This window comes from Pteronotus mesoamericanus, unplaced genomic scaffold, assembly GCF_021234165.1.
Source record: "Pteronotus mesoamericanus isolate MK-2021 breed Mesoamerican mustached bat unplaced genomic scaffold, CSHL_Meso_final contig_90, whole genome shotgun sequence".
In the NCBI taxonomy this organism is placed as follows: Eukaryota; Metazoa; Chordata; class Mammalia; order Chiroptera; family Mormoopidae; genus Pteronotus; species Pteronotus mesoamericanus.
Window position 1 is genome coordinate 46658959 of NW_026555277.1, and position 26521 is coordinate 46685479.

A 26521-nucleotide genomic window follows, 5' to 3' on the forward strand; every position below is an offset into this window, starting at 1 on the left:
GAAAGATTTTCATGTAATTTCCAGTACATAGTAAATGCTCAAACATTTTTTTCTCAGTACAGTTTTGGTGCTCATTAGTTCATTCCAATTGTGCATCTATCACCCATTAAATGATGACTTGTGGGTGGTGCACTGGAAAGAATAATGAACTTGGAGTTAACTGTTGGATGGGCCAGTGATAATCTTCGCCACCTTTGGGCTGTGGGGTTTTAGGTGTAATCATTGCTTCACGTATGTATTACAAACATCGATAGATACAAAAGTGCTTCATAAACTGTAACGTGCTGTCATTATTAGGAGTGTGTATCTGTGTTCATGTCTGTGTGGCAAGATGGCAGACGGAGAACACAGGAAGGACGGGACAGCCGAGAGATTGCTCTGAAAACTGACACTTCACGTTCCCTGATTTGGGAACTTCTCACAGGCTCCTCTCAGATACAACTTCCCCTTTTCCAGAAGGTGAAATTGTGGGTGTGGACAAGCCCAGCAAAGGACAAGGGAGGCGGGGGGCAGGAGGGTGAGGAATTTTCTCCCTTTGCAGCAGGCCCGAGCCAGGGCAGCTTTCTGCCCACTCTTCACTGATGCAAGGCCAAGGATCAGTGTGCCTCGTACACCAGCTGCCCCTTCAGCTGCCAGGACTGGGCCCTGGAGTGACGTGGAGGCAGGCCATGCACTGGGCACCTGGGGAAGGGCCACCTCATATCTCTGCCCTGCCCCGGGCCTGAAATGCCCCAAACTCCTGGTCCCTTTTTAAGGCACATGCATAGTGGGACCCACATAGGTGGCACTCTGGATCCCCGCCAGCCGCAACAAGGGAGGGGAAGTGAGTTTCCTCGAGACTGGGCAAGGCGTGGATGGTGTGGGTCAGCTGCGATGGGGAAACGCCAGAAAAGATGGCAGTGAAGGGCACGGGGAAGGCGGGCAGGGCTGTTGCCACATGACATCCTCTCTGGTTAGCAAAATGCTCCCCACCTCAGAGAGAAAGAAACTGAGGTCAGGGAAGGAACCCACAGGTGAGTAAAGTGGCAGTGCCTGGATTTGAACTCAAGTCAGGCTGGTTTAGAGGTCCTTGCTCTTTTCACTTTGCTCTTCTCGTTCAAGGGAAGATTGAGGAAAATTGGAGCAGGGGATGCTTAAAATGACATTTACCTGGCTTTGCATGTGGCTTGGCCTCAGCCTGCCCAGGGATCTCAGACCCATGCACACGGAATCCTGCTCTTTCTGCTTAAGACTCAAATGTGTCTTTCCCATGGCAAACCTCTTACATGTTCTGATACTCCAATTTCTTAACGTAAGTGAAAAACAACAAAAACACCACTCCAAGAGAGGGGCTTTCTGGGTCGTGGCATGTGACCAAATCAGGTTCAGAAAAGGAAGAAAAATGTCCTTTTGAAGGTTAACAGTTTAAATTCAACCCCATGTTTATGGCATGACGATTTCATGCTGGTTGGCTTTTTTGGGCACACTTTTTTCCTGGAGTGCCACAAAATTAGAATTTTTCAATCACCGCTAATTCTCTCTCCCCACTTCCCCACCCAAGTTTGTACCTTAAGCATTGAGAGGCATGTTTTGAATGCATGGAAAAGGCTAAACTATAATCATTGGCTGAAGTCTAATCCCTTTTGCACTCCCAATAAATGAAAACTAAATATCAGCAAATGGACGAATTTCGGAGAAACATCTGTGTTCCATTACAGAATTGCTGGCAACAATGGTGTTGACATACTCTGTGTTACCAGTTATTTCCTCTTGGATTTGCCGAGACTGGAGGATTCCTTCTCGTTTCTGAAACAGGGGTGGGGAGAGGGATTGGGAGGAGGAGAGAAAAATATGCTTTAGAAAAATATGAAAAGCTGATTAGCATTCCTGATACTGAGAAAGTTACTGGTGTTAAGAAATGAGCCTGGAGTTGAGAGGCTTCCAGAGGTGAAACGAGGCCCCTGACTTCCCGGGTCTGGACCGTACCATTCGTACTTAAGTGCAGTTCGCGTTTAGTCCAAACAAGTAGGCTGTTTCTTGGATGGTGAATCTTTTCTTTCTTTATTGGAAGACATTCTGCTGGAAGTGCACTGCTTGCCTCCCGGAGTAATCCACAGTAAACCAAATGGAAATGAAGGCCAGGGTGTGTCTGCCCTCCAGCTGGGGCCGCAGAGGGAAGCTGAGAAACACATTTAGCTGGGGGACCGGGGTGGAGGAGCTGCGGCCAACTTGGAGAATTCAAATAGAGGGAAAGGGGTTTTTGTTTTGTTTTGTTTTTTGTAATGGAGAAATATGGGAGCTTTTAAATAAGTAGTACAGTCCTCAGGTAATTAGCTTACTCTCTGAGAAAAGGTTAAATACTTTGGAGACCCGCCTGCCTATCCACCCCACCCCTCCGTGTATCTGACCTCTATTCCATCCCCTCCACAATTCATCCTCTCTCCTTTATTTCATTAATCAGTGCCTTCTATGTGTAACACCCTAATGAGCACCTTCTATGGACAAGCCCCGGAGTAGGACTTGGAGCAAATAGTATGGAATGCATGTCATTGTTTCTGGCCTTGTGGAATGTAGAGTAAAATAGCATAGATGAAGCAGGTAGGTAAGAAGGGTTTCCCCCCAAACAGGTTTTTTTGCCTGATGATGCAGCTCAGTTATTAGCAGGATCCCCTTTTGATTTAAAAAATGTCATGGGTAATAAATTATGTGGTCACCCTATGCAGAAAGAAAGTGCTAAATGCAGGACAAGAGCAGTCACTTTCATCTGGGATGGTCAGGGAAACCTTCCAAGGGGAGGGGTCCGTGAGCTGGAACTTAAAGGATACATGAGATTTGGCTGGACAGACAGGAGAGGCCGTTCAGGTCCGGGGGACTGAGCAAAAAGGCGGAGTGAGGAGAGCACAAAGCACTCAGGAGGCAGTTTGGAGGGAGGGTGCCATGAGTCAATGAGGGGTCGAGTGGCTTCTGGTTTAGAATTTAAACCCCATCCTATGGGCATGGGGGGCTCAGGGAGGAGTGTTCAGATTCAGGAGGGCCTCCAGACGGGCATGAGGAGGGAGGTTCCTTTTATCAGGTTCCTTCACAGTCAGTTACACTTGGAGGATGGTCTGGGCATGGAAAGCAGTTGTCAGAGCAAACTTATCTTCCAAAAAGGTGGAGGTGAGTGTCCAGAAGGGACCCTCCGAGCATTGGAGTCTCAGTTGAAACCTGCCGTCTTGACTCTCCTGCCAAAAACTTCCAGAATCTTCCCTTCCCATTCTCAACAGCTACAGCATCTAGTGCCTTTGCACAATACTTTGACAGAAGGAAAGGTAGAGCTGGGTAAAGGCCAAGAGTGTATCTGGATTAGACTAAGAAGAATGGACTATCAAAGCAAAAGAGGAAGTAAAAAAATCATTTAAAGGAGATTCAATGAAGAGAAATCAGAACTTTTTCCAAATTCAGCTTTAACATATGTAAAATTTTCACATGGGGCTGATGGAATCTGTGTCTTTGTGAGGCCATTCACAGACATAAATATCACCCTCAACATCATGCAGAATTAAATGCTTTTATACACAGTGGAAAAGGAATCTGGGTTCAATAACTGTTTGCACAGCATCCTTATTCACCTGGGCCATTATCTGCTCCCTAAGGAGTTCTCTGTAGTTCAGTGACTCAGAGCCAATCCTGAGTCCTGCTTCTGTGCCTGTTTGACTTGATACGGCAAAATAACCCATCCAACCTGACATGCATCGATACCATTTTATGTAATGTGTCCTCTTTTCTCCCTCATGCTAACAACACTGCCTACAGGAGAAATTAAACCAACAACAGCCTTCAGATGGTCCATAATTGAGCTCAAAATAAGGCAGGAGGCATGGGCTGTTGTGACTACTGTTTCAAAATAGGAGCCCCCCTCTTCTGCTCAGATCTTGAATCATAATTTTAAAAAATATAATGAAATGGATTCACACGTTATTGATTGGTAAAAATAACACAGGAGAGATGACCTGGATTCACTAGGAAGATGCCTGCTCCAGGAAGCTCTGGACTGGCCACATATCCAGAGCAGACAGCAAATGCTTAGCACCATGTTTGACACAGTTGAGTGCTCAATAAATGAGGCCAATTAGTCCCTTTCAGTCAGCCGCACTTAGTGTCTGAACCACACACATTCACATTGACTATGGGCTTCTGATAGCCCTCTCTGCTGCTTATCTCTTGGCAGGCAGGGCCAAGGTGTCATATTCCTATTATACCCTCTTGATGCTTAGCAAGTCCGATACCCAGAAGGTGTAAAAGAAATACTTTTTCACTAGGGCACAACGGAGCAGCTGACTGAGCAGCATCCCCAAGTCCTCTTCCATTAATATCTGATCCCTGAAAGCTCAGCTCAAAGACCTTTTGTCCTTGAAGCTGGCCTGGTCTGGTGAGGTAAAGCTTACCAGCCCTCAAAGCTCCTCCTCACCAAGGTCCAGGAGAACGGCCATACTGTGCTCTATTCCAGAACCCTGGAGACTCAGGGAGCTGCTTATAAGGGGAGCTCTCCCTTGCAGCATGTTTACTTGGAAAAGAACACATACAAGCACACAAACTGACAACCTTCTGCTAAATGGCATAAAGTTGGAAATTGAAATTGAATTTAAGTATCTAATGGGGTTAGGGGCAGAGTGAGATAGTCACAGGGAGCGTGCCCACCCTCACTGTGGAAATTACACAGCCATGTGAATGGAAATTCCATCTAACAATCTGGAAAAGATGACCTGAGATCCCAGCTGTGCTTCTCTGAGTGGCTGAAAAGTGGTAGTGCCCTCCATACAGGCAAGTCCAGTCGGGGTCTCACACACACACGTACCCACATGCTCACATTCGTCTCGTCCCACTACTTGTACATCACTCTTTACCCCCAAAAGGATGATGCTCTGTGGCTTGCAGGGTGCACATGTACCCGAACACTGACACATCTTTCTTCTTGATCCTACTAGACACACCTCATAAACATACACACCAAACACCCTGAAATATATGTGACACAGACACCCTCTTGAGAAGAACATGTAAACCCCAGGTACATGTCCCATACAAGGCATTCCCATATGTAAGCACAGACTCTTCCACCCTTTGCACACTTACCAGAGATAAGCCCACACACATCAGCAAGTGTACTCACATGCTTCCCAACATACACACACCCAAGAACACCTGGCATTCATTCAGCTGTCCTTCTAACAAGCTACCCAGCATGCCTTAGCTCTTATCAGAACTCTGCCTTCACACCTCTTAAGGGTGCAGATGTTTGTAGTGGTTTCTGTCTTACCTGGACCACGACCACTTGGATGGAAACATGGTCTGGGAGTCGGATTGGTGCCCTGAAATACTGGGATAGAGCAACCAGCAGATGCAGGATGGCTACCAGGCTCTTGGCATGAACAGCTGAAATAAAAAATGATTAAAAAAATTTAGAGGATCATCTAGGTTCTAGGCAGATACAAGCAGAGAGTCCAAAGGTAGCTGAACCACATCCATTGTTTCTTTTATCCCACTCCTAAGGATCAGGGAACAGACACCCTTGGCCATCATAGACCTTACCCTGGGCCCCCTCATTCTTGGCCAGGTCCCAAGGAGCAGCTTCTTAGAAGATGTCATTGCTGCATTTTCAACATAGTGCCTCTCTACTCTAATCCAAGGGTCCCATAGAGACCCTGACAGTGGCTGAATTCTGAGTTCAGAAGAGCTCTCTACCACCTCCATGTTTTTGTTCACTATATTTTAATAACCAGGGATATGTCTGTCTGCTTTGCACTCTCCCTCTCTTCCAACTTGACTGTGAACCCTTTGGGTTATTACCACTACCCTTGTCCCAAGGCTCTACCCAACGCAGACTCTCAATAAATGGACACTGAGTCAGGAACACTAGGTCCTTCCTTCAATCAGGTCTTTAAATATCCCTAGCGAAAAGCATGAAAGATATATAATGGGCTTTGTTGCTCTCTTGAGTGTCATGTATGATCAGGGTAGGCAGTGCCCCTTGAGAAAGAGCTGGGAGGGAATGTTTATGACCCAGTTGGCTTCTGTAACTCCTGAGCAATGTGTTGGATATTAAGCCATTTTTAGAGAAAGCTGGGCAACTTCTGGGTTGTATTTTTCTCAGTAGATGTGAGGAGTAAAAGACTGTGATGTAATCGGGTGCACACATAGTTAGGCTAGAGCTTGAGCTCTGACTTGACAACTCTACCACTTATTTACTTCCTAAAAGACCTTGGGTAGGCCGCTCAAGGACTCCGAGCCTCCATCTGCTCATCTTCACAAATGGGGATAAATGTGCCTGTGCAGAAATACAGGTTGTAGGAACTTTCAGAGATAATGTAGGCAAAGCTCCTAGCCCATAGCACGTACCCAGGAATGGCTGATAATTTTTACTAAAATTTGAGAAAGTGCCTGGCATCTAGACAATTAAACCACGTCCATTTTCACCCTTTTGTTTCTCATACATGGGAAGATTCACCAGATACTTGACCTGTCTCCACAGTCCTTCCAGCCTCATGGTTCTTCATTACATGGGGCACTTTAGGAAAGAACAGAAAATGCCCATTTTTTTTTTTTTTTTTTTTTTTTTGTATTTAGCACGAAATTGAGCCCACTATTAGGGTGTCTGCACTAGGACTGATGAGTCTGCTCTACAGAAGCTTTGAGAAATCACCAAGAAAAGGAAATGATTCAGACATTCCTTGGGAACTCATTAGAGTTTCTTGTTATCACTGCTACTTCAAAGAAGGTTTTCTACTGACTGTGAACAGCAGCTCTACACCAGCATCAAATAACAAATGATCTACTTCTAACTCCGCCTTCCAGAAGTTTTCAGTTCTGGGCTTCTGGCCATTGTCAAAAGTTTCACCCACAGTTATAGCCTCAAAAAAAGGCTCCTAGCATGGGACTGACCCATTGACATGGTGTGTTCACTGACACTTTCAGAACTGCTACACCATCAGTTTAGTCACCGAGCACTGTAGGACATGTGCTACTACCTCTTTCCCTTTGAATGACAAAATGTAATGTTAGAGAGCTGTGGTTCAACAGGTTTTTTACACACTGGTGACGTTGTGCGTCATCTTGACTATCTTGGGGAGCAATATGTAGAGCTATGTCATAAGCACCACACAGATGCTTTCAATGAGAGCCCTCTCCTCCTGGGAATTGTTTTCAAAAGAAAGAGTAACAGTTTCTCTCTTTCTCTCTCACACATACTACATGTACAAAGATGTTAAATATTGTGTAATACATTATCACTGAAAAAGTCTGGAAAACACTACGTCAAACAGCAAGAGGATAGTTTAGATCAGTGGTTTTTCATTTTTTTTTTTTTTTTTTAAATTAAGCAGAGAAAACCTTTGTACTAAAAGCTGTTAGGCAAAACAGATGAAAAAAGTATAACTGTGCTGGTCCCTGAGTGCTAACTGCAGCCCACCCACAGCTGCCTCTCCTCACCACACTTACCCTGCATGGAAAATGACACAATGTCCTCGGAAGCTACCAGGAAAGATAACAGAGAGGAGTGACATAGCTTCCCCCGGGGGCTGTGCCTGCCACATTCCTCATGGAAGAAACCACTGCTGCTGGTAAACAGGCCCAGCAGTTCTTGCAGCCCCGAGACATCCCAGGGAGCTAGTCATCGAGTAACTACTCCCTCCAACCTTGTAATTTATCTCAGTTCTGGAAATCTATGACAGGAATAATTCAAGAGAAGCGAAAAGAGACACAACCTGAGGCAGTCAACATGGCACTAGCTCATATTAGCAATAGGCTGCTGAACATCCTGAAAGGATCAACGTCAACAGTAAATGGTTAATTGTGGGGTATCTACCCCATGAAACAGAGCAGCTATCAAAAAACGATACTTATGAAGACCACGTGGGAATACAGAAAATAAGTATGACTTACTCTTAGATGAAAATAACAAAACACAAGAGGTACCTAATTTTAGCCATTAAAAATATGCATTGATATAGATAGTGCTGGGCAAAACTTATATAATAGCCAGATAGGAATGGTGGTATGAGTGATTATTTCACTCATGCACATTTTCCTATAACAAATGAAGGTAAAGATGACACAAATCATTCAAAGCTAATGGTGGTCCTCATTTGGCTTTTAAAAACTCCATTCTTTTATCCCTGCCTTTCCCAAATCGGGTTCCCTGGTAAGTTAAAAGGCGTTTTGTTTTTTTTCATTTGGAAGTATACGTGGAGATGATATACACTCAAAGGAGCAGGAAATAGAATAAAAAAACTAAACAGGGGTCTTGATGAGAGGACTTCTATGCTTATGACTTTATGCTTAAATGATTCTGAATGTTGTCGATTTCCAAAATGCAGATGCATTTCTCAAACTAGTGATCAAGCCTCCTTTTTTCTCTCCCACTGAACACTATTAGGATTCCTGAGACACAGGAGGAGGGGAAGCATCTAAGGCCCAGGGACACAGCCTCCTCTCCTCCTGCCCTCATTCCTCATTGTCTCCCTCATCAGAGGATGCCCTGTTCCAAGTGCTATAAGAGGCAGCTTATCACACTGTGCAAGCAAAGGTGTAATTATGCTGGAGGAGGTACTTAGCGTCTTACCTCCAAAGTCAGATGTTAGAAACCTGCTGAAGAGATTGTGACTGGCAGCTACTGGGTTTCTAAGTTGAGAGGTAAAGCTTCCTTTTTCTTTGCCAAGTTTGAAAGGTGTTTTTAGGGGGGATGTATCCATTTTAGGTTTTATAAATTGGATGCAATAAGATAGAGTATATTGAACCTGTTCATACTTAAAGGCAAAGAACACAATCTAAATCACTTGTAAATCTAAATTCACATTTTTACCTATTGCAAAGAACAAAACAACTCTGGATTCCCTATGGGAAAGAAAGTTACTATGGATTCACTCAGTTTGCTGATTTAATGTTGGTTCTGATATTGACTCATTAAGTCCACATCAGTCATCCAGACCCTTGAGGCAGCAAAAGAGTGAGTGGTTTATGCTTTCTGAGATCTTCACACTACCTGGCTGTGGAACCTGGATTTTAAAATCTGTTCCGGTGTTTACCATCTGATCTCAGCTATATCTTTTTTTCCCCCTAGAAAATGAGTGAGAGAGAAGAAGGCTGTGGGCTCTGTACCGTGACCTTTTGCCCTCTGGCTTCTCCACTGCCTGAACTTAGGGCCTGCTTCCCGAAGGCCCTACCAAGCCAGAGGCAAGAGCATTCTCAGAAGGCTGTGCTGGGACGCAGAAGGAGCTCAATGAATATGAGTTTGCTTTCTCTTCCTGTCTCACCTGAGTTTCTACAGACAGCCCTTCCTAGAAAAGGCCCACTGATTTTGACATTTTGTTACTTGTCCCAGAAGCACGGAGGACAAGTGCTCTGTGTGTGACAGGTGTCCCTCCTTAGAAAGGTGAATGGGTTTGCAGCCATGCAGCAGCCTACTGGATGGCTTCCTGGGGAAAGCACAGTAGAGAACAGAGGCATCATTTGCCAGACCCCGTTTTCTTTGTAAAACTCACAGTCCACATTCCACTTGATGCTTCTGGGAGGAAGTTTCAGCGTTTCATTGATCTTCTCCAGGACAGTCTGCAGCTTTTGCTTCTGAGCGATCTCTGACTGGGTGACCTCAGCAACATTCAGCTTCTCGCTCTCAAGTTTCTCTGGGGTGACAAAGGAACAAAGAACAGCTGTGATCTTTGGCCACAGACAGCCCTAACTCACATGCACGCCCTCACACATTCACTCACTCATTCAACAAATATATACAAGCATACTTCATTTCAGTGCAGCTTGTGCTATTGCTCTTCATAGATGTTGTGGTTTTTACAAAGTGAAGGCAGGACCCAGCAAAGAGATTACGACTCGCTTTATTGCAGCGATCCGGAACCAAACCTGCTCTACCTCTGTGGTGCGCCTGTTGCTGAGGGGCGCTGGCCGTGCCAGTGCTGTGAAAACCTTGTGATTGTGGGCGAATCCCCAAATGATAAGATCCCACAATCTTAGAAGCAGGGCCTTTACCCCAGTCCATCATATTTAAACTCTCTTTTCCTATAATTCTAGGTTCTCCCTCTTATTTATTTATTTATTTATTATTTGCCCCTCTTCTTCAAGGACATCTCTGTGCTCCAACTGGAGAGCCTTCTGTGCTTCCCCTGGGCAGTGGTCAAATCCTTATTCAAGGCATTCTGTGTACATTCCTTGTCATATAATACACCTCATGCCGAATCATATTTATCTGTTTTAAGTACCTTCTTTCCTTTAAAACCCACCTGGAAAATAATTTATTTGGCATGTCCTGTTTCATCATTTCTAAGGCACATTCTAAGAACCCTGAAATCGGGCTGCGTCTTAAAATCGATGACACCCTACAAATGCTGTCAGGCAGGTTGAAGGTAAGAGTTTTCGTGGCTTCCACATGTGTGCGTTCAGTCATAGCTCTGCATAGCGTGGTCACTTCCATGTCTCAAGAAGCTTACAAGAGCAGTTTCAGAAAAAATAGAATATAAAAATGCTAAACAGTAAGAAAAAGTATTTGTGAATACTTTTCCCCCCGTTTTTGAGTGGCGCTTACATAATGGTGTGTTTTAGAATCAATGGTTACTGTATGCAATATTATAACCCCTTATTACTTAAAATACTTGGTGTTTTATCTTTATTCATTCTAAATTCCTATGTTTATCTATTAAAAAAACAACTCTGGACTCCCTAGAGAGAAATATATTGTCTGCTTTAGATTCACCTAAGTTGCCCTCCACAACTCATTCAGGATTAATAGAATTGACACTATGAAATTTATTTAAAATACCTTTTTCCTCATTTTTAAGGGCTGTCATACAAAGTAATGAAACTTTACCATATGCCAATTCCCCTATTGCTTGCATAATTTATTTTATTTTTAAGTAGCTCTAGCTGATCCAAGTCAAATGCCCCTTGGGTACTTCTTTAGGGGTAATGAGGTGGCCCACTGGTGAGTTTCTGCAGGTTCTATGGATTTAAGATTTCTTTTCAGCACTTTAATAGGATGATCTCAAGCTATTCTTATCTCCAATGGCCTGAACTATTACCTTTTCCTTCAGTTGCCTCAGCCGTCATTCTGTGTTTCTAAAGCTCAGGGATTTAACAAGCATATACTATCTAAATGTCTTCCTCTTAAATGTTAAACCTTGAAGAGACCCTGCGTGCCTTTTCCATTTTTAGGCTGCGATGTCTTATCTTGGATCTTCTGCTGCTGAAGAAATGATAAGCTGTTTTCAAGTGACATCGCAACTACCATTTTGGTAGTTTGGTAGAGGCTGCCCAAAGTGTTACCCAGGTTAATGTCACGAGCACCCTCAATACCGCCCCTGTAGGCCATGCCTCTCAAGGAGAGTCACATTATAGTCTTTCCAAAAATGAGGGCACAGCTCCATTTTGGGGGAAGTAGGTCACCTGGCTGAGTGCATACCTGGCAGCAGCAAGGAACCAGGTGAGAGCCACAACAGCTGTTGCTCAAACTCAGCTTTTATTAAATGTAGGTTCACACATGATAGAACACCAACATTACATTAATATCCTCTCATCTGAAATATCACAACAATCAAGGGGGAATTAATAAACTCAAATCCCAGAGTTTCGGTCCCAGGTCCAGGAGACAGCACAGCGGGTGGTGAGCCGGGAGCGACTGGAAAGGAGGATCTTCGCTGGCTAAATCCAAGGCCAACGCCCAGTTGTAGGTGGGACGCGAGGTGTCTTGCTCTGATTGGAGCGGTACCTCAGGTGGTATGGAAGTTCCCGAGCCCAGTCGAGCAGAGCCTCTGGAAGCGTGTGGCCCAGAGTAGCATGGAGCATCCATCATTTTACAGCGGGAGATTTGCTGTCTTGGTGGTCACTCTGAAGTTCACCTCAATTATATCCAAATTTTTGGCACCTGATTGAGCTGGAAATTCTGTGGCTTGGGGCCAAGCGCCCCCAGCGTTCTACCAGGTGTGCCCTCTCTGCAGATGCGTCTGTGTGCTAATATTTTGGATGTCCCACCCCAGCAGGCATTTGGAAGCGTGCCTAGTATGACTTTTGTAGTTTCCTTCTTGAACCAAAGTATTATGACTGACTGGCAGACATCTTCATTGACATAAGTGACACCATTTTGTTTTATATACTTGATCCTATCTTGACTGGACCAAAGCCATGTTATTGGTCCTGTTCTCCACATTTAAGAAAACTTGTGAAGCCTTATCTTGGCTCAAAGGGAAAGACTGCTGGGATAGAAGGTGGCAATTGTCTTGAGAGCGGCAGCATGACAGCCACTTTTTTTTGCTACCCTTATTGCATTATATCGTTGCCTATGAGTTTTCATATGTATAACCTGCTGGCATTGGACTTTTTAGAGTGACTATCTTAGTTTTCTGAGTTTTTTTCTAGGTTAATAGCTTTTTTTTTTGCACTGTTGGTTCATTTTGTTCTCATTTTTAAAAAAATGGATTTTACACTTCCTGGAATGGAAGACTCATTGTTTTTCTGTTTCCACCAACATTTTTAAGTAGTCTATGATACTAAAATTACAATGCACTCTTCCTAAAAATAAAAAAAAAAACTTTTTTTTTTTTTTTTTTTTTTAAGCCTCTGGTATTGGTTATTCAGAAGTGCTTTTAGGGCACTGCTTTATTTCTTTTGCATTACTAATTTTTAGAAAATGAAATTCTGGTTTATTTTTTTTCTATTTTAGTTACTATACTTTGGGACTTTCTTTTTGCTTTTAATTTTCATTGTTGGGTATTTTATTTTAGGCATTGGCATTATGTGGATTTGAAGAGAGAATATCTCTTGAGGTAACCCTGATTAACTGTGTTAGGTATATCTTTTTATGCTCATAATGTACAATGTCACTCAGAGTTCTTTCTCTTTCTCTCCCTCTCTCATATGAAAATGAGATTACAGCATATATATTTTTCTGTGACATGTTTTACCACTCAAGGATGAGTATCTTTCTATGTCAATATATATAGATGTGACTCATTTTTGTTGATTTTTTTACTGTTTTCATCCTCATGTCTCTGTCTCTGGCAACCACCTATCTGTTCTCTGTATCTATGAGCTCGGTTTTTTGTTTTTTGTTTTAAATTCTGCATATAAATGAGATCATACAGTATTCTGAATGATTTTGCTTAGCATAATGCCCTAAAGGTCCATCTATGTTGTTGCAAATCACAGGATTTTATTCTTTTTTATGGCCAAATAAAATTTCATTATATACATAAATCATTTTCTTTAGCTGTTCTCCATTGATAAACATGTTGTTTCCATGTCTTGGCTACTATATATAATGCTTCAAGAAACATGGGGGTGCATCTATCTTTTTTGAGTTAGTGGTTTTGTTTTGTTTAGATAAATAAGTACCCAGAAGTGGAATTACTGGGTTATATGGTAGTTCTATTTTTAATTTTTTGAGGAAGCTCCATATAGTTTTCCATAGTGGCTGCACCAATTTACATTCCCACCAACAGTGCACTAGGGTTCCCTTTTCTCCATATCTTTACCAACACATTTCTTGTCTTTTGATAATAGACATTATAATAGGTATGAGGTGACATCTCATTGTCTTGATTTGCATTTTCCTGATGATTAGTGATATTGAGCACCTTTTTGTGTAATTGTTAGCCATTTGTATGTCTTCTTTGGAAAAATCTACCCAGATCTTCTCATTTTTTAATTCGATTGTTTGGTTTTTTGCTATTCACTTGCATGAGTTCTTTATACATTTGGATATTAACCCCTTGTCAGATATACCATTTGCAAAACTTCTTTTAGTAGGTAGCCTTTTCATTTTGTTGTCTCCTTAGCTGTGCAGGAGCTTTTTAGTTTTATGTGTGGCATTTGTTTATTTTTGCTGTTTTGCTTTTGGTGTCAAATCCAAAAACATCATTGCCAAGACTGATGTCAAAAGTACTGTGTATATTTTCTTCTAAGATTTTTATGATTCCAGATCTTATGTTTAAGTCTTTAATACATTTTGAGGTAGTTCTTGTGTGTGATGTAAGATAGTAGTACAGGTCTATTCTTTTGCACTTGGCTGCAGGTTTTTTGAATACCATTTATTGAAGATACCGAATATTCTTGGCTTTTTTTGGTCATAAAAGATGCATGGCTTTATTTCTAGGCTTCCTGTTCTCTTCCAATGCACTACATGTCTGTTTCTATGCCAGTACCATACTGTTTTGAGTACTAGAGCTTTGTAATACAGTTTAAAATCAGGGGGTGTGATGTCTTCAGCTTTGTTCTTTCTCGAGATTGCTTTTGTTATTGGGGTTCTTTGCAGTTCTATACAAATTTTAGAATTTTTATTCTATTTTCATAAAAAATTCCATTGGAATTTTGATATGAATTTTGAATCTGTATATTGTTTTGGATAGTATGGATATTTTAACAATATTCTACCAATCCATGAGCATGAAATATCTTCCCATTTATTTGTTTCTTCATCAATTTCATTCATCAATTTATTATACCTTTTATTGTACAGGTTTTTTACTTTTTATTCTTTTGATGCAATTTTACATGAGATAATTTTTTTAATTTCTCTTCCTGACAGTTCATTACTAGTATATAGAAATGAAATAGGTTTTTGTATATTGATTTTTTATCCTGCAACTTTACTGAATTTATTAGTAACTAATAGTTTTGGGCAAGAGTAGATATAGGGTTTGGATTCTATATCTAATATCATGTCATCTGCAAATATAACAGTTTTATATCTTTTTGATTTGGATGTTTTTATTTCCTTTTCTTGCCTTATTGCTCTGGCTAGAACTTCCAATACTATGTTGAATAACAATGGCTAGAGTGAGCATCCTTGTCCTGTTCTTTATATTAGAGGAAAAGCTTTCAAATTTTCACCATTGAGTATGACCTTAGCTGTGGACTTGTTATATATGGCCTTTATTATGTTGTGTTACTTTCCTTGTATATCCACTGTGTTTGGAGGTGTTTTTTTTAAATCATAAATAGATATTTAATTTTGTCAAATGCTTTTTCTCAATCTATTGAGATATGATTTTTTTATCCTTAATTTTGTTAATGTGGTGTATATCATATTGAGTGATATGTGAATGTTGAAACACCCTTGCATCCCTGGAATAAATCCCACTTGATCATGGTGTGTGATACTTTTCATGTATTGCTGAATTCAATTTGCTAATATTTTGTTGAAAAGTTTTGCATCTGTGTTCTTCAGGGACATTGGCCTATAATTTTCTATTTTTCAAATTTTTATTTTACAATTACAGTGGCATTCAGTATTAGTTTCAGGTATATAGTATAGTGGTTAGACATTTATATAAGTTATTATGTGATTCCCTGGTAAGTCTAGTGCCCACCTGACACCATGCATAGTTAATATTTCCTTGTGGCCTCCTGGTCTGGTTTGGATATCAGGGTAATGCTGGTCCTGTAAAATGAGCTTGGAAGTGACCCCTCTTCTATTTTGGGGAAGAATTTTAAAAGGATTGATACTAATTCTTCTCTAAATGATTGGTAGAATTCACCCGTGAAGCCCCCTGGTCCTTGGCTTTTGTTGATTAGGAGGTTTTTGATTATTGATTCAATTTCCTCACTAGTAATTCATTTGTTCAGATATTCTATTTCTGCATGATTCCATCCTAGTAGGTTGTATGTTTCCAGAAATTTATACTTTTTTCTAGGTTGTTCAATTTGTTGGTATAGAATTGTTCAAAGTAGTCTCTTATGATTCTTTGTATTTCTGTGGTGTCAGCTGTAATGCCTCCTCTTTCATTCCTGATCCGATCTGAGTACTCCTCCCCTCCACCCCACATACCCCTCCGGTGAATCTAGCTGAAGGTCTGTCAACTTGTTTACCTTTTTGAAAAAACAGCTTTTAGTTTTATTGATCTTTTCTATTGTCTTTTTAGTCTCTTTATGATAATTCTCACTTGAACATCCTTCCACATCAATAGATATCAATATAACTCATTCAATCATTCCCTTGTCGGGTTATAACACACTTTTTTCCTATTGGTAATAAAATTTCAATAAACAGTGTGTGTGTATGTGTATCACCAATTGGCTAGTCCTGGTAAAAAGAAAAACTGTTGCCTTACCATACAGATGAATACATTTACCTTACCAAATCCCCTTAGTAGTTCTATTGAGTTGGCCAAAAAGTCCATTACATTATTTCCATAAAATAAAAGACACATTTTTCATTTTCACCAATAACTTTATTGATTTGGATATTTTCAGTATGTCAGCTATCTCCCACTGTTGGCTTATAGTAGGTAGAGGCCAGGGGCACAGCTAAACATCTTCTGATGCATTAAGAGGCCCACAGCAAAGACTTATTTGGTTAAAATTTCAACAGTACCAAGAAACTTCACAAACCACTTTTGACATGTTTGATTGGTCACAGAACCTTCTCCATATACTGCATAAATCTTTCTTTTTTCTTTTGTTATTCAGTTGCAGTTTTACCTTTCTTGAAATAATATAGCATAATATGCCAAAAAGTTTAATATTTTCTTCCATCTTCAATATTAAAATGGCTGTATAAAATTTACCAGTTTTGCTAAGTTTTTTAAAATGCATGTTGGTATGACAACTGTCACAATTCAATCTAACCAAATTGTTTCAAATGAAGTTAAAGACAACTAAGCACTACTAGAGCTATCATATGGAAAAAACTAAATGAACTTTTTGGCTAACCCAATATTATTGTTTATTTGAATTTTTAGCATTTTGGGGTATGCAAATAAGATGCAACATGGTCATCTCTATTTTGTAAGCCTATATCACTTATTTCAATTTTATGACTTTTTAAAACATTACTTAAGAACCTAGTCTGCTATTCTTAACCTCTACTTTATTTTTAAAATATTCAACTCTCAAAATTTAAGAGTTCCACTCAAATATTCCTATAGTTAAATAATAATTTTGCTCCCTGTTGCTAAGGATTTAAAGGTAATTTGTTTTTCAAGACTCCTGGTTTCCCTTTTTTGTTCTTTATTAGGCAAATTTTAGCTGGTGCTATGAAAATTTCCTATTGCAGAAATTTTAGTCCTCCAGGAAATTGTTTCTCTCAAGTTTCCGTAGTTCTGAAAATTGCCATTAATTTAACTTGTTATAAAATAGTGGCATAATTTTGCTTTTTAGAAAATTTTTTTCAGATAGAATTATTTTGTGAATCATTAAGTTGTTTTTGAAGTTAGAATCCAAATATGCTTTTGGGGAGATTACTTTTGGATAAAATGAAACAGTATTATTCAAAAGTTCTGAAGTATCAACACAAGGAAGAAAAACTCAATTATTCTGAATGGTAGAAGAACTGAGATGTACTAACAAACACAGTTGCCATATAAATCATACTATATTAATGTAATCACCCCTCAAAAAGTAGAATACATACAATCCTCTTTCCAGTGTAAGCGATTCCTGAGTTACTATGTTTGTGTTTCCAATTATATGAGGAGGGTTAGTTAAAAAAGTTTATTATTTCATTGAGGTCAGAAAATTTGGTCTATGTAATGATTTGTTGAGATTCACATTGTGGACACAGTCAAATTTTCTAAGTGTTCTATGTGCACTTGAAAAGAATGAGAATACGCCAGTTTTGCGTTATAGCTGGTTAATTGTAGTGTCCACATCTTCTCTATCCTTATGAACTTTTTTTGTTAATGTGTTAAGAGAAATATGGTCCAAATCTACCACTGTGATGGCAGATTTTTCATGTTCTTGTAATTCTGATTGTCATTTTTAATTTTTATGTATCAATATTTGATGCACTAAAGCGCATTTAGATTTGAAATGTCTTATTTTCCTGGTCACTTATAGTTACCCCTGTTTTCTTTCAATTAGTAATCACCTAGTACATAAAATTATTTCCACTGTTTTTCTTTCAACCTTTCTGTGTTTTCATATATTAAGACTGTCTCTTGTAAATAGCATGTAACAAGATTTTGTTTGTTATCTAGTCTGACAATCTTTGTCTTCTAAATGGACCAAGTCGATTTACATTGATTGTGTTTACCACTGTACTTGGATTCACTTCTACCACCTTATTTATATTATCCTGCTTTTCTAATACTTTATTCCCCTTACATTCCTGTCTTCTTTGGATTAGAGTTTCTATTCCTTCACATTTAATTTTCTTCCCATTACTAGTATGGAGGTAACACACATTATTTTATTATTTTAGAGGCTACTTTAGAAAATTTCTCATATGTACTTAGTATAATAGAATCTTAAGTTAATTAGTATCTACCAACATACTAAATGATACAAGGACCTCAGCACACTAACTCCAATGTCACTCTTTCTACTTAAATGCTATAATTGCTATGATTTTCTAGGATTCTGATTCTATTTTAATTTTTTAAATTAACATATTAGATATTTTTGTGATTTTTTAATATTCAATTATTGCTTCAATCTACCCACCATGGTAATCTTTGCTCATCATTTTTTGTTACATTCCAGATCTTTCTTTTGGGTTCATTTTCTTTCTTCCTGGAACACATCCTTTAGAAACTCCTTTTATTGAAGCTCTGTTGATAGTAAACCTCAGTTTATTTACAATGCCTTCATTTTCTCTTCATTTTTAGAAGACTTGTTTTTCAGGGTATAAACCAATAAGTTGACAGTTTTTCCCTACACTTTGAAGATTTCATTTAAATATTTGTTGGCTTTTGTTCCTGATGAAAGACATCTTTCAGTATGCTGCTCTTTCATAGGTACTCATCTTTTCTGCTTTTAATCACGTATGTGACTTCAGTGTTTTTAGGTTTCATTTGTTTTCATTATGAAGTGTGTAGGTACAGGTTTCTTGTTATTTACCATGTTTGGAATCCTCTGAGCTTTCTGAATCTGAAAATTCCTATCTTTTATCAATTCTAAAAAATTCTCAGTTTTTATATCTTTAAATACTGTCTACACTCCATTATCTTTCTCTTCTGCCAGAATTCCAATGAGCCATAATGTTGCAGCATCCTTAAAAAAAAAAATCTGTTTTTTAATTGTTTTTCTATTTTGCACACTGTTGTCTCTCTATACTGCATTCTGGGTAATTTCTTCAGTGCCATCTCCTAATTTACCCAATTCCTCCTTCAGCTGTGTAGCCACTGAGGTTTCTAATTTCATAATTACACTTTTTGCAGCTCTAGAAATTCTGTTTGTTCTCCTTCAGATCTACCTAATTTTGATAGTTACTTGTTCATTTAGTATCCTTTCAATAGCATTTTTAAACTTTTATTTTGACATATTAAACATACTTTATGATCCATAACTGATCAGTTGCTAATATCTATAACAATTGTGAGATGGACCTACAGTTGCTTGTTTCTGCTGATGCTTGCTCATGGTAGCTTGCTTCTCTTTGGTGATTTCTGATTTTAAGCTCATTTTTTGGGGCTTATTTTCTCTGGAATTTTATCTCTGGGAGTCCTTTGTGACCTTGTTTTAAAATTCATTCCTCTAAAAGGACATATTTTTGCTTCTGCTTTGGGAAGCACTAAAACTGGGCCACATTTTAACTACATTTTAGCTTGGAGCTTTTAAATGCAAATAATTAGTGTGAATCCTAGTCCTAAATCTATGTGAGTACAGAGATTTGATAAGGAATTATCAAGTTCAGACTTCTTGTTCCACTCATATCCAAGTTTGAGATAGACATTTATCTTTACTGCCTCTCTCTGCAGGACCAGATTTTCTCATTTACCCTCTGAAAGTGCTGCTCTTCAGAGAGCGTGACTTTAGTCATGGGTTTCTTTTTCCAGCCCCTTTTCCTGCTCATACTCTATATAGGCTTTGTCTGTTGACACTGTATGTGTGATCCATTAAACTCAGGCTATAAGCCATTAGAAATTAACACTTATCTCACTGGATTTACACTTTATTGTTTTTGGCATTAGAAGAATTTCCTTCCCTTCTACACCAGTTTAGCCATGTGATACAAAAATATTTTTCTTAAGACTTATCCAAGTTTTTAAAGTGTGCAGAACTAAGAGAATTTGTCTGAACATCTAGTTAGCTATAATAGCGAACAGAAAATTAATTTTCCTGTCTTATTATATTAACTGGTACGTTGTCCAAAACACTTATAATGGTGGTTATAGCCTTCATCTCTGACTTGTTCCTAATACAAATTCCTTGGTATTTCACTATTTAATATGTTCACTGTTAGCTTTTTTAAATAGTCTTTATCATATTTAGTTAGTTTCCTTTTCTTCCTATTTTACTTGGGATAATTATTGAAAGCTATCATGTATTATTTGACATCTATTAAATTAATTCAGTTTTGTTACTGAAATTTATATATGTACTCTATCACTTTTTATTAGATTGGTAATATACAAACATGAAAAAAATTCAAGCTGTGAAAATTAAGTCTCCTCTTCCCATAGTAGCCTCAAGTTCCCTAGTCCCATTCTACAGAGACATTTTATTGTGACTATTAACCAGAGATACATATTCTCTACATACTCCAGCCTTAGATGTGTCCTTTAACATACACAGTGACATACTATACTCACAGTTCTACACCATGCTATTTTTTTTAACTTAGTAAGACATTTTAGAGATCTTGTCTACAACTCACAAATAGAATAGTAAGGCTTTCATCCAGCTTTTGCATTTTTCAGAAACCAGAAAGTACGACCTCCAGTTTAAGAATAATGTACATTATCTTCTACTATCCCAGGATCAATGACTGTTATTGCAGGAAGACTTTAGAGCAGTGCTGCCCAAAAGAATTTATCGTTCACTATTAATATGGAAATGTTCATTTCTGCACTATCCGATATGGTAGCCCCTAGACGCATTTGGCTATTGAGCTCTTGAAATGTAGCTGGTGTGACTAAGTAAATGCATTTTCAATTCTACTTCTTTTTAATAGCTACATGTGACTGAGTACTGTATTGGACAGCTCAGCTGTAAGGTTGTATGGGCAATCTCTCAGTTTTACAGAGCTTTGCTGCAGAGAAACGTTTTAGTGGTAGAACCAAGATGGGAACTCAGAGCTTCTGTCTTTCTTTTCATTCCTCTTTCAGTTTTAGCCCAGCTGCTAGTTCAGCCTAAGTACTTCCAGGTGTAAGAAAGCAACTCTCAAAATCAATATGATCAAAAACCCTGTAAGATGCTGCTGCTCCTAGGATTCATGGGGTTCATCCCCATTTGACATTCACCAGTTAGAATCAGCCTGGTTTACTTTTGCTGCTCATTCCCTACATCCCTAGTTCTTTTAGAGCTTCTTCCATCTACACTGCCACTCCTTTAGTTTGACACCATTAGTTATCTCACAAGAAGATACTTTGTTGGAGTTTCCTCCATTGCTTCTAAGCAACCCTCCCGTAGGTTATCTTCTTAAAGCCCCGTTTTTGATTTTATCACTCTGTTCACAAGCCATCAGTAGTTACCAATTCCCACTGCATAGTGTTTAAAATTTTTAGTGGGCTCATCTTCCTTCTGTAAATAAACTTCATTTTAGAATGGTTTTAAGGTTTACAGAAAAGCTAAAATGGTAGCTCAGACAGTTCCTGCATATCCTGAATCCAGTTTTACCTATCGTTAACATCTTGTATTAATATGGTACATTTGTTACAACTAATGAACTGAAATTGGTACACAACTCTTATCTAAACTCCGGACTTTCTTTGGGTTTCACGAGTTTTTCCCTAATATCATTTTTCCACTCATATCTAGTCATCATCGTCCCCTTAGTCTCCTGTTCTGTAACAGTTTTTCAAAATTTCCTTGTTGTTCATGACCTTGACAGTTTTAAGAAGTACTGGGTTTTTCCCCCCATGTTTTTCTCATGGTTAGACTGGTGTTATGGGTTTTGGGGAGGAAGACCACAGAGTCAAAGTGCCCTTTTCATGACATCATATCAAGGGTGCGTGCTCTCAATACGACTTATCACTGATGATATTAACACAGTTTTTTTTTACTGTTAAGCCTCCCCCTATTCCATACCTTAATTGTTGGGAGCCAGTAATTAAATGCAGTCCATTAAAGGGAGTTAACCTGTACCACCTCAAAGGGGTTGTAACCACATAAATTATTTGGAAGAATTATCCCCTAGCCCTCATTTATTCATTCAGCCACTTATTTATATCAATATGGACTTTAGGATATTTATTTTAGACTTTGAGTTTATAATCTAATACTATTCTTAATTTGTTGCTCAGGTTATTCCATACTTAGCCAATAAGAGCTTTTTCAGGTTGATCCTAAACACTCTCAACATGTTGGCCCACAGTTTCTTTTCCTTAGCCCCTCTTTTTGGCATTGCTCGAGGCTCCAGGCTCATTGTCTGCATGTCCTGCTCTGGCCCGTGTGCCTGCCACTTCTCCAGGAGGCCTGGTTTCTGTCATTGGAGGATGGCGTCTGAAACCAAGATCTGGGTGCTAGGTGCCATCTTCTTTGTTAGCCACACGTCCCACTCAGCCAAGCCTGAGGATCACCTACCCACCTTGTCTCTCCCACACTCTCCCCTCACTCACACCAAAGTCAACAGGGGCTCTCGAGCAACAAGGGCTGACTTGAATGTTCTTCTCTTGCCTCACCTGGTTGAAATCCTGCTCCTTCCGTGAGACACCATTCCAGATGCCTCATCCTTCATGACGCCTTTCCTAAACTCCTACTTTATACTGAGAGCCACAGCCTTTTGTACTACCAGGCTGTGAGTGACCTGAAGGCAGCACTGTGACACATTTACATTTGTACCCCTAAATTCAGCATATAGCAAACCAAATGGCTGCTGCTTAATGAATATAAATTGATTAGGTGTACTCTGTAGGTTTATCAGGGAGAAAGACACATGCACACACCAAAACAAACAAACAAAAAAACCCTCCTGTGCAATCTTTAGGCCCAAGGGACCCTTTGGTTTCATGCCTGAAGAAGACACTCTGGCTCAGTCATATGCTATTGGGACAACCAGAAGGAAGGGCCTTATGATTTTCATCTCTCAAAACAGGCCTTTTCTGTTCCCAGTACATGCACATGTTCAAAGATAAGAATCCGCCGAATAAAACGCCTCATAGAGAAACTCACGTGGTTGTCCGAAGTCAGGAAATCTCAGTAAGAAACAGGCAGCAGCTTATGTTCCAATACAGTGATTATCTGGTGTAGACATTTTCCTAGAATCCTTCACCTCTTGCCTCTCACTCAGTATGTCTATCACTTAGGTGTTGGGGAAGCAAATATAACAAGGTGACCATGGATGGACGCACCTGCATCACTGAGAGGCTGGGAAATTCTGTGACTCTCCTTTTGGTGCCAGGGCACGAGAGGGCACCCAGAGGGAATGGAGTATGCTGCTTCCCTCCGCACCCTGAGAAGTGGCAAATTCTGGGCTAAGAGATGAGGTGAGTTTTTGTCATGGGGTAAGGATTTCCTCCTCAGGCTTGGGGGTGGGACGCAGCACAGGAAGCTTTTGTTCTAGGGCATGGAAAGGGCTGGAGCCTCTGCTGAGAGGATGGGGGTGGGCATGAGAAGGAGGCAGGCCAGGGGGGCGGCACCATGAGTGATGCAGAGTGACAGCCAGGGTCAGGGGAAGCCACTCCTAAAGCAGAAGGTATTCCCCGCGTCCTCCTGGATGATGTGACCGCCCTCTGCCAGAGGTCGCTGGCCACCTGCAGCTGCAGACAGCTGCTAGCACACTGATGACTCTCCTCCCTGGCCCTGCAGCTCTTCTTTCTCTGCCAGCAGTACAAACTGGCAGTTCTTACCCACAGGGTAATGGAAGCCACGGGATAAATGCCCGTACCTCCCTGTCCCGGGAAGGGTGATTTTGAGATGGTGGTGTCCCCTGCAGGGCTGAGCCCTGGCTGCAAACAAAGCTGCTATCTTTATTAAAGCACCGTTAACTGGTATTACTCTCTCCCCCTCTTACATTTCCCACCTGATTGCTTGTACTTTCTAAGATCACCTCCCACATAAACTTCTCTACCCAAGTCCTTGTCTCAGCACCTGCTGTCAGGAAAACCTAAACTCAGCCCTGTTGCTGGGGAAAGAGGGAAGACTCAGGAAAAAGAGGCAGCAGGGGGCAGCTGGGTTAGGCACCTAGGGGAGAGGCTGTGCCAGGAGAACTTTCCAGACATGCCCAGGGGCTCTGGGAAGGGCAAGCAGGCCAGACACTGATGCTGAGCAAGTAACATCTTGCCACACGAAAGAGAACCAGGGATGACACTGCCATCACGGGGCTCACAATCAGAACACCAGTGGGTGGCCTTCGGCCTAGCTCACCTGTCACTTCAGGGATGCTCACCTACTCAGGCTTTCACCTAAACACAACCTTTGCCAAGAGACCCCTGACTGAGCATATTGCTTATCTCTCTAGGTTCTGAGCCCTTGCTCCATGATGCCATCTGCATGGCTTCCTGGATTCCAGACCCACATCTTGCTCCCTCAATGTGACTTGGCATATCTGGACTCCTGGGGGGACCTAGACCTTTTCCATCTTCTTCTAAGTGCCAGTGTTTCATAATATACTAATCCCCAAACTCAGCCCCTTCCTACTCTCCAAGTCCAACTCCAGGACAATTGGAAGCTGCATTTCTGGTGATGATCATATCTGATTTATCTTAGTACTACCAGGTCCTAAGAACCCAGAAATGCATTTATTTGTGCTACAGGTAGCAAGTTAAAAACACTCACTAATAAATTCCAGTCAAGATGGCAGAGGTAAACACTGTGCTTGCCTCTTCCCACAACATCAAAATTACAACTAAATTATAGGACAACCATCACTGGAGACTAGAAGAACAGTAGTCCTATAACTAAGGATATGAAGAAGCACCACGTTGAGACTGAAAGGAGGTGAGGAGATGCAAAACAGGCAGGTCCTCCCACCATGGTGTGGTGATTAAGAATCGGGAGGGACAGCTTGGTGGCGGAGATCCACAGGAGGAGAGAGGGCGCCCGGCCCCACAACATCTGGCTGTGAAAACCAGCAGGGCTTCTGTCTGAGGGAGATAGAGTGCTGCCAGACACCAAGGCACTCCTCTTGAGTGGCCCTCACATGGACTCACTTGCTCACAAATGCTCTGGGCTCCAGCGTAGGGGCAGTAGCTGAAAAGGTGCCAAGGACCATACAAGGATGGACTAAATAGACTAGCTTTAGGGTGAGGGCTGGAGGGACCGGGGAGGTCCTCTCCGGGGAGGGAAGTGTTGGCAGGTACCAAACCTGAGCTCACCATTAACCCTGCTAACACCATTTGTCCTGCCTGGGTGAATCCCTGAGATGCTACCACCCTTCCCTGCCCCCAAATTCTTGTGCTGAACCCAAACGTCTTCCAGTGGCTTCTCCACACAGTGACCTGCCTTTGAGCATTCTGTGGACTTTGTCCTAAATACTCTCAAAGGTTCACAAACCCCAACCAAGACACTGTTGGCCTCAGGAAGCCCTGGACTTCTTGAAAAGTGAACCCACACCCAGCATAAACACTGATCAGTCTTAGTCTGCAACGTAACTCCTATCAGATGGCCTGAAAGCTGGCGTACGAGGGGCAACCCCAAAAATAACCTCATAATTTATTTATAAAGAATTGTGTATTTGTTTTTACATGTTTAAACTTCAGTACTCTCCACTTCATGCAATACAGCTATCAGGACATTTATTCCACTGCTCAGAACAGGTTTTTGAGCTCATTAATTTTGATGCCTTTTAGGGCTTTTGATGTTTTTTGTTTCACTTCTTCTAAATGGGCAAAATGTTTCTCTTTGAGGGCTTTTTTTCATTAGGGGAAACAAAGTTGCTCAGGGCAAGATCAAGTGGATAGAGAGGGAGGGGCATGGGGGTCATGCCATTTTTTGATCAAAAACTGAATACTCAGCGCAGTGTGGGCAGGTGTGCTCATAAATCATCCATCATGAATTGCACAAACTCGTTGAGTCTTCAAAAATAATTTACTGAAGCTGAACGCAGGCTCTCACAATAGCGCCAGCAATACACAGATACAGATGGGTTCCTAGGACACTCACCTAGTGTGGGAAGACCGTACTACAAAAGGCCAGCCCTCTAGAAGATAATTCCATTTTGGGGGAGGGGGTGGTCCCTCTTCATAACTGGCGGCCAGTATTGGCTTCGGATGTAGTTTCAACTAAGTGGCTACAAACCCAGCACAAGTGGCGGTTGGCCTCATATATGGTAGTGCCCACCAAAGGGTCCCCAGCCTGGCACAAGTGGCAGCCAGCCTTGGTTTGCAGCATAACCTCTCCAAAGTGCCTGCAAGCACAGCACAGGTGGCAGCCAACCACAGATTTGTAGCTCCTACCAGGCAGCATCAAGCCCAGCACAAGCAGCAGCTGACCTTGGCCTACAATGAAGGCCCTCCCAAGAGGCTTCAGAATCCACATACCAGGTGGCTGGCTTCAAGCTGCATTATAGCACACCCAGCCAGCTCCACAAATGACACACCCTAAGGGCTTATTAGGCTGGCACAAGAGCCCTGCTAAAGTGACTCTTGCTCTGTGGGGTCAGCCTGCTGCACATCACCTCATCCACTGGAGTCATCACTAGTACTCACAGACTGTCAGCCTGAGGATCGACCATGCCCACAGA

General features: G+C 41.0%; 1 protein-coding gene across 1 annotated transcript in view; it reads right to left on the reverse strand.

The window, feature by feature from the left end:
• The window catches only part of PARVA (parvin alpha), a 151628-nt gene that overhangs the window by 19004 nt on the left and 106103 nt on the right, over window positions 1–26521 (reverse strand). Inside the window, exons 5-7 of the mRNA XM_054586093.1 lie at window positions 9498–9638; window positions 5279–5394; window positions 1727–1785 (exon numbers count right to left, since the gene is read on the reverse strand). Coding sequence (XP_054442068.1) covers window positions 1727–1785; window positions 5279–5394; window positions 9498–9638 — 316 coding nt within the window. The remainder of the gene's footprint in view (window positions 1–1726; window positions 1786–5278; window positions 5395–9497; window positions 9639–26521) is intronic.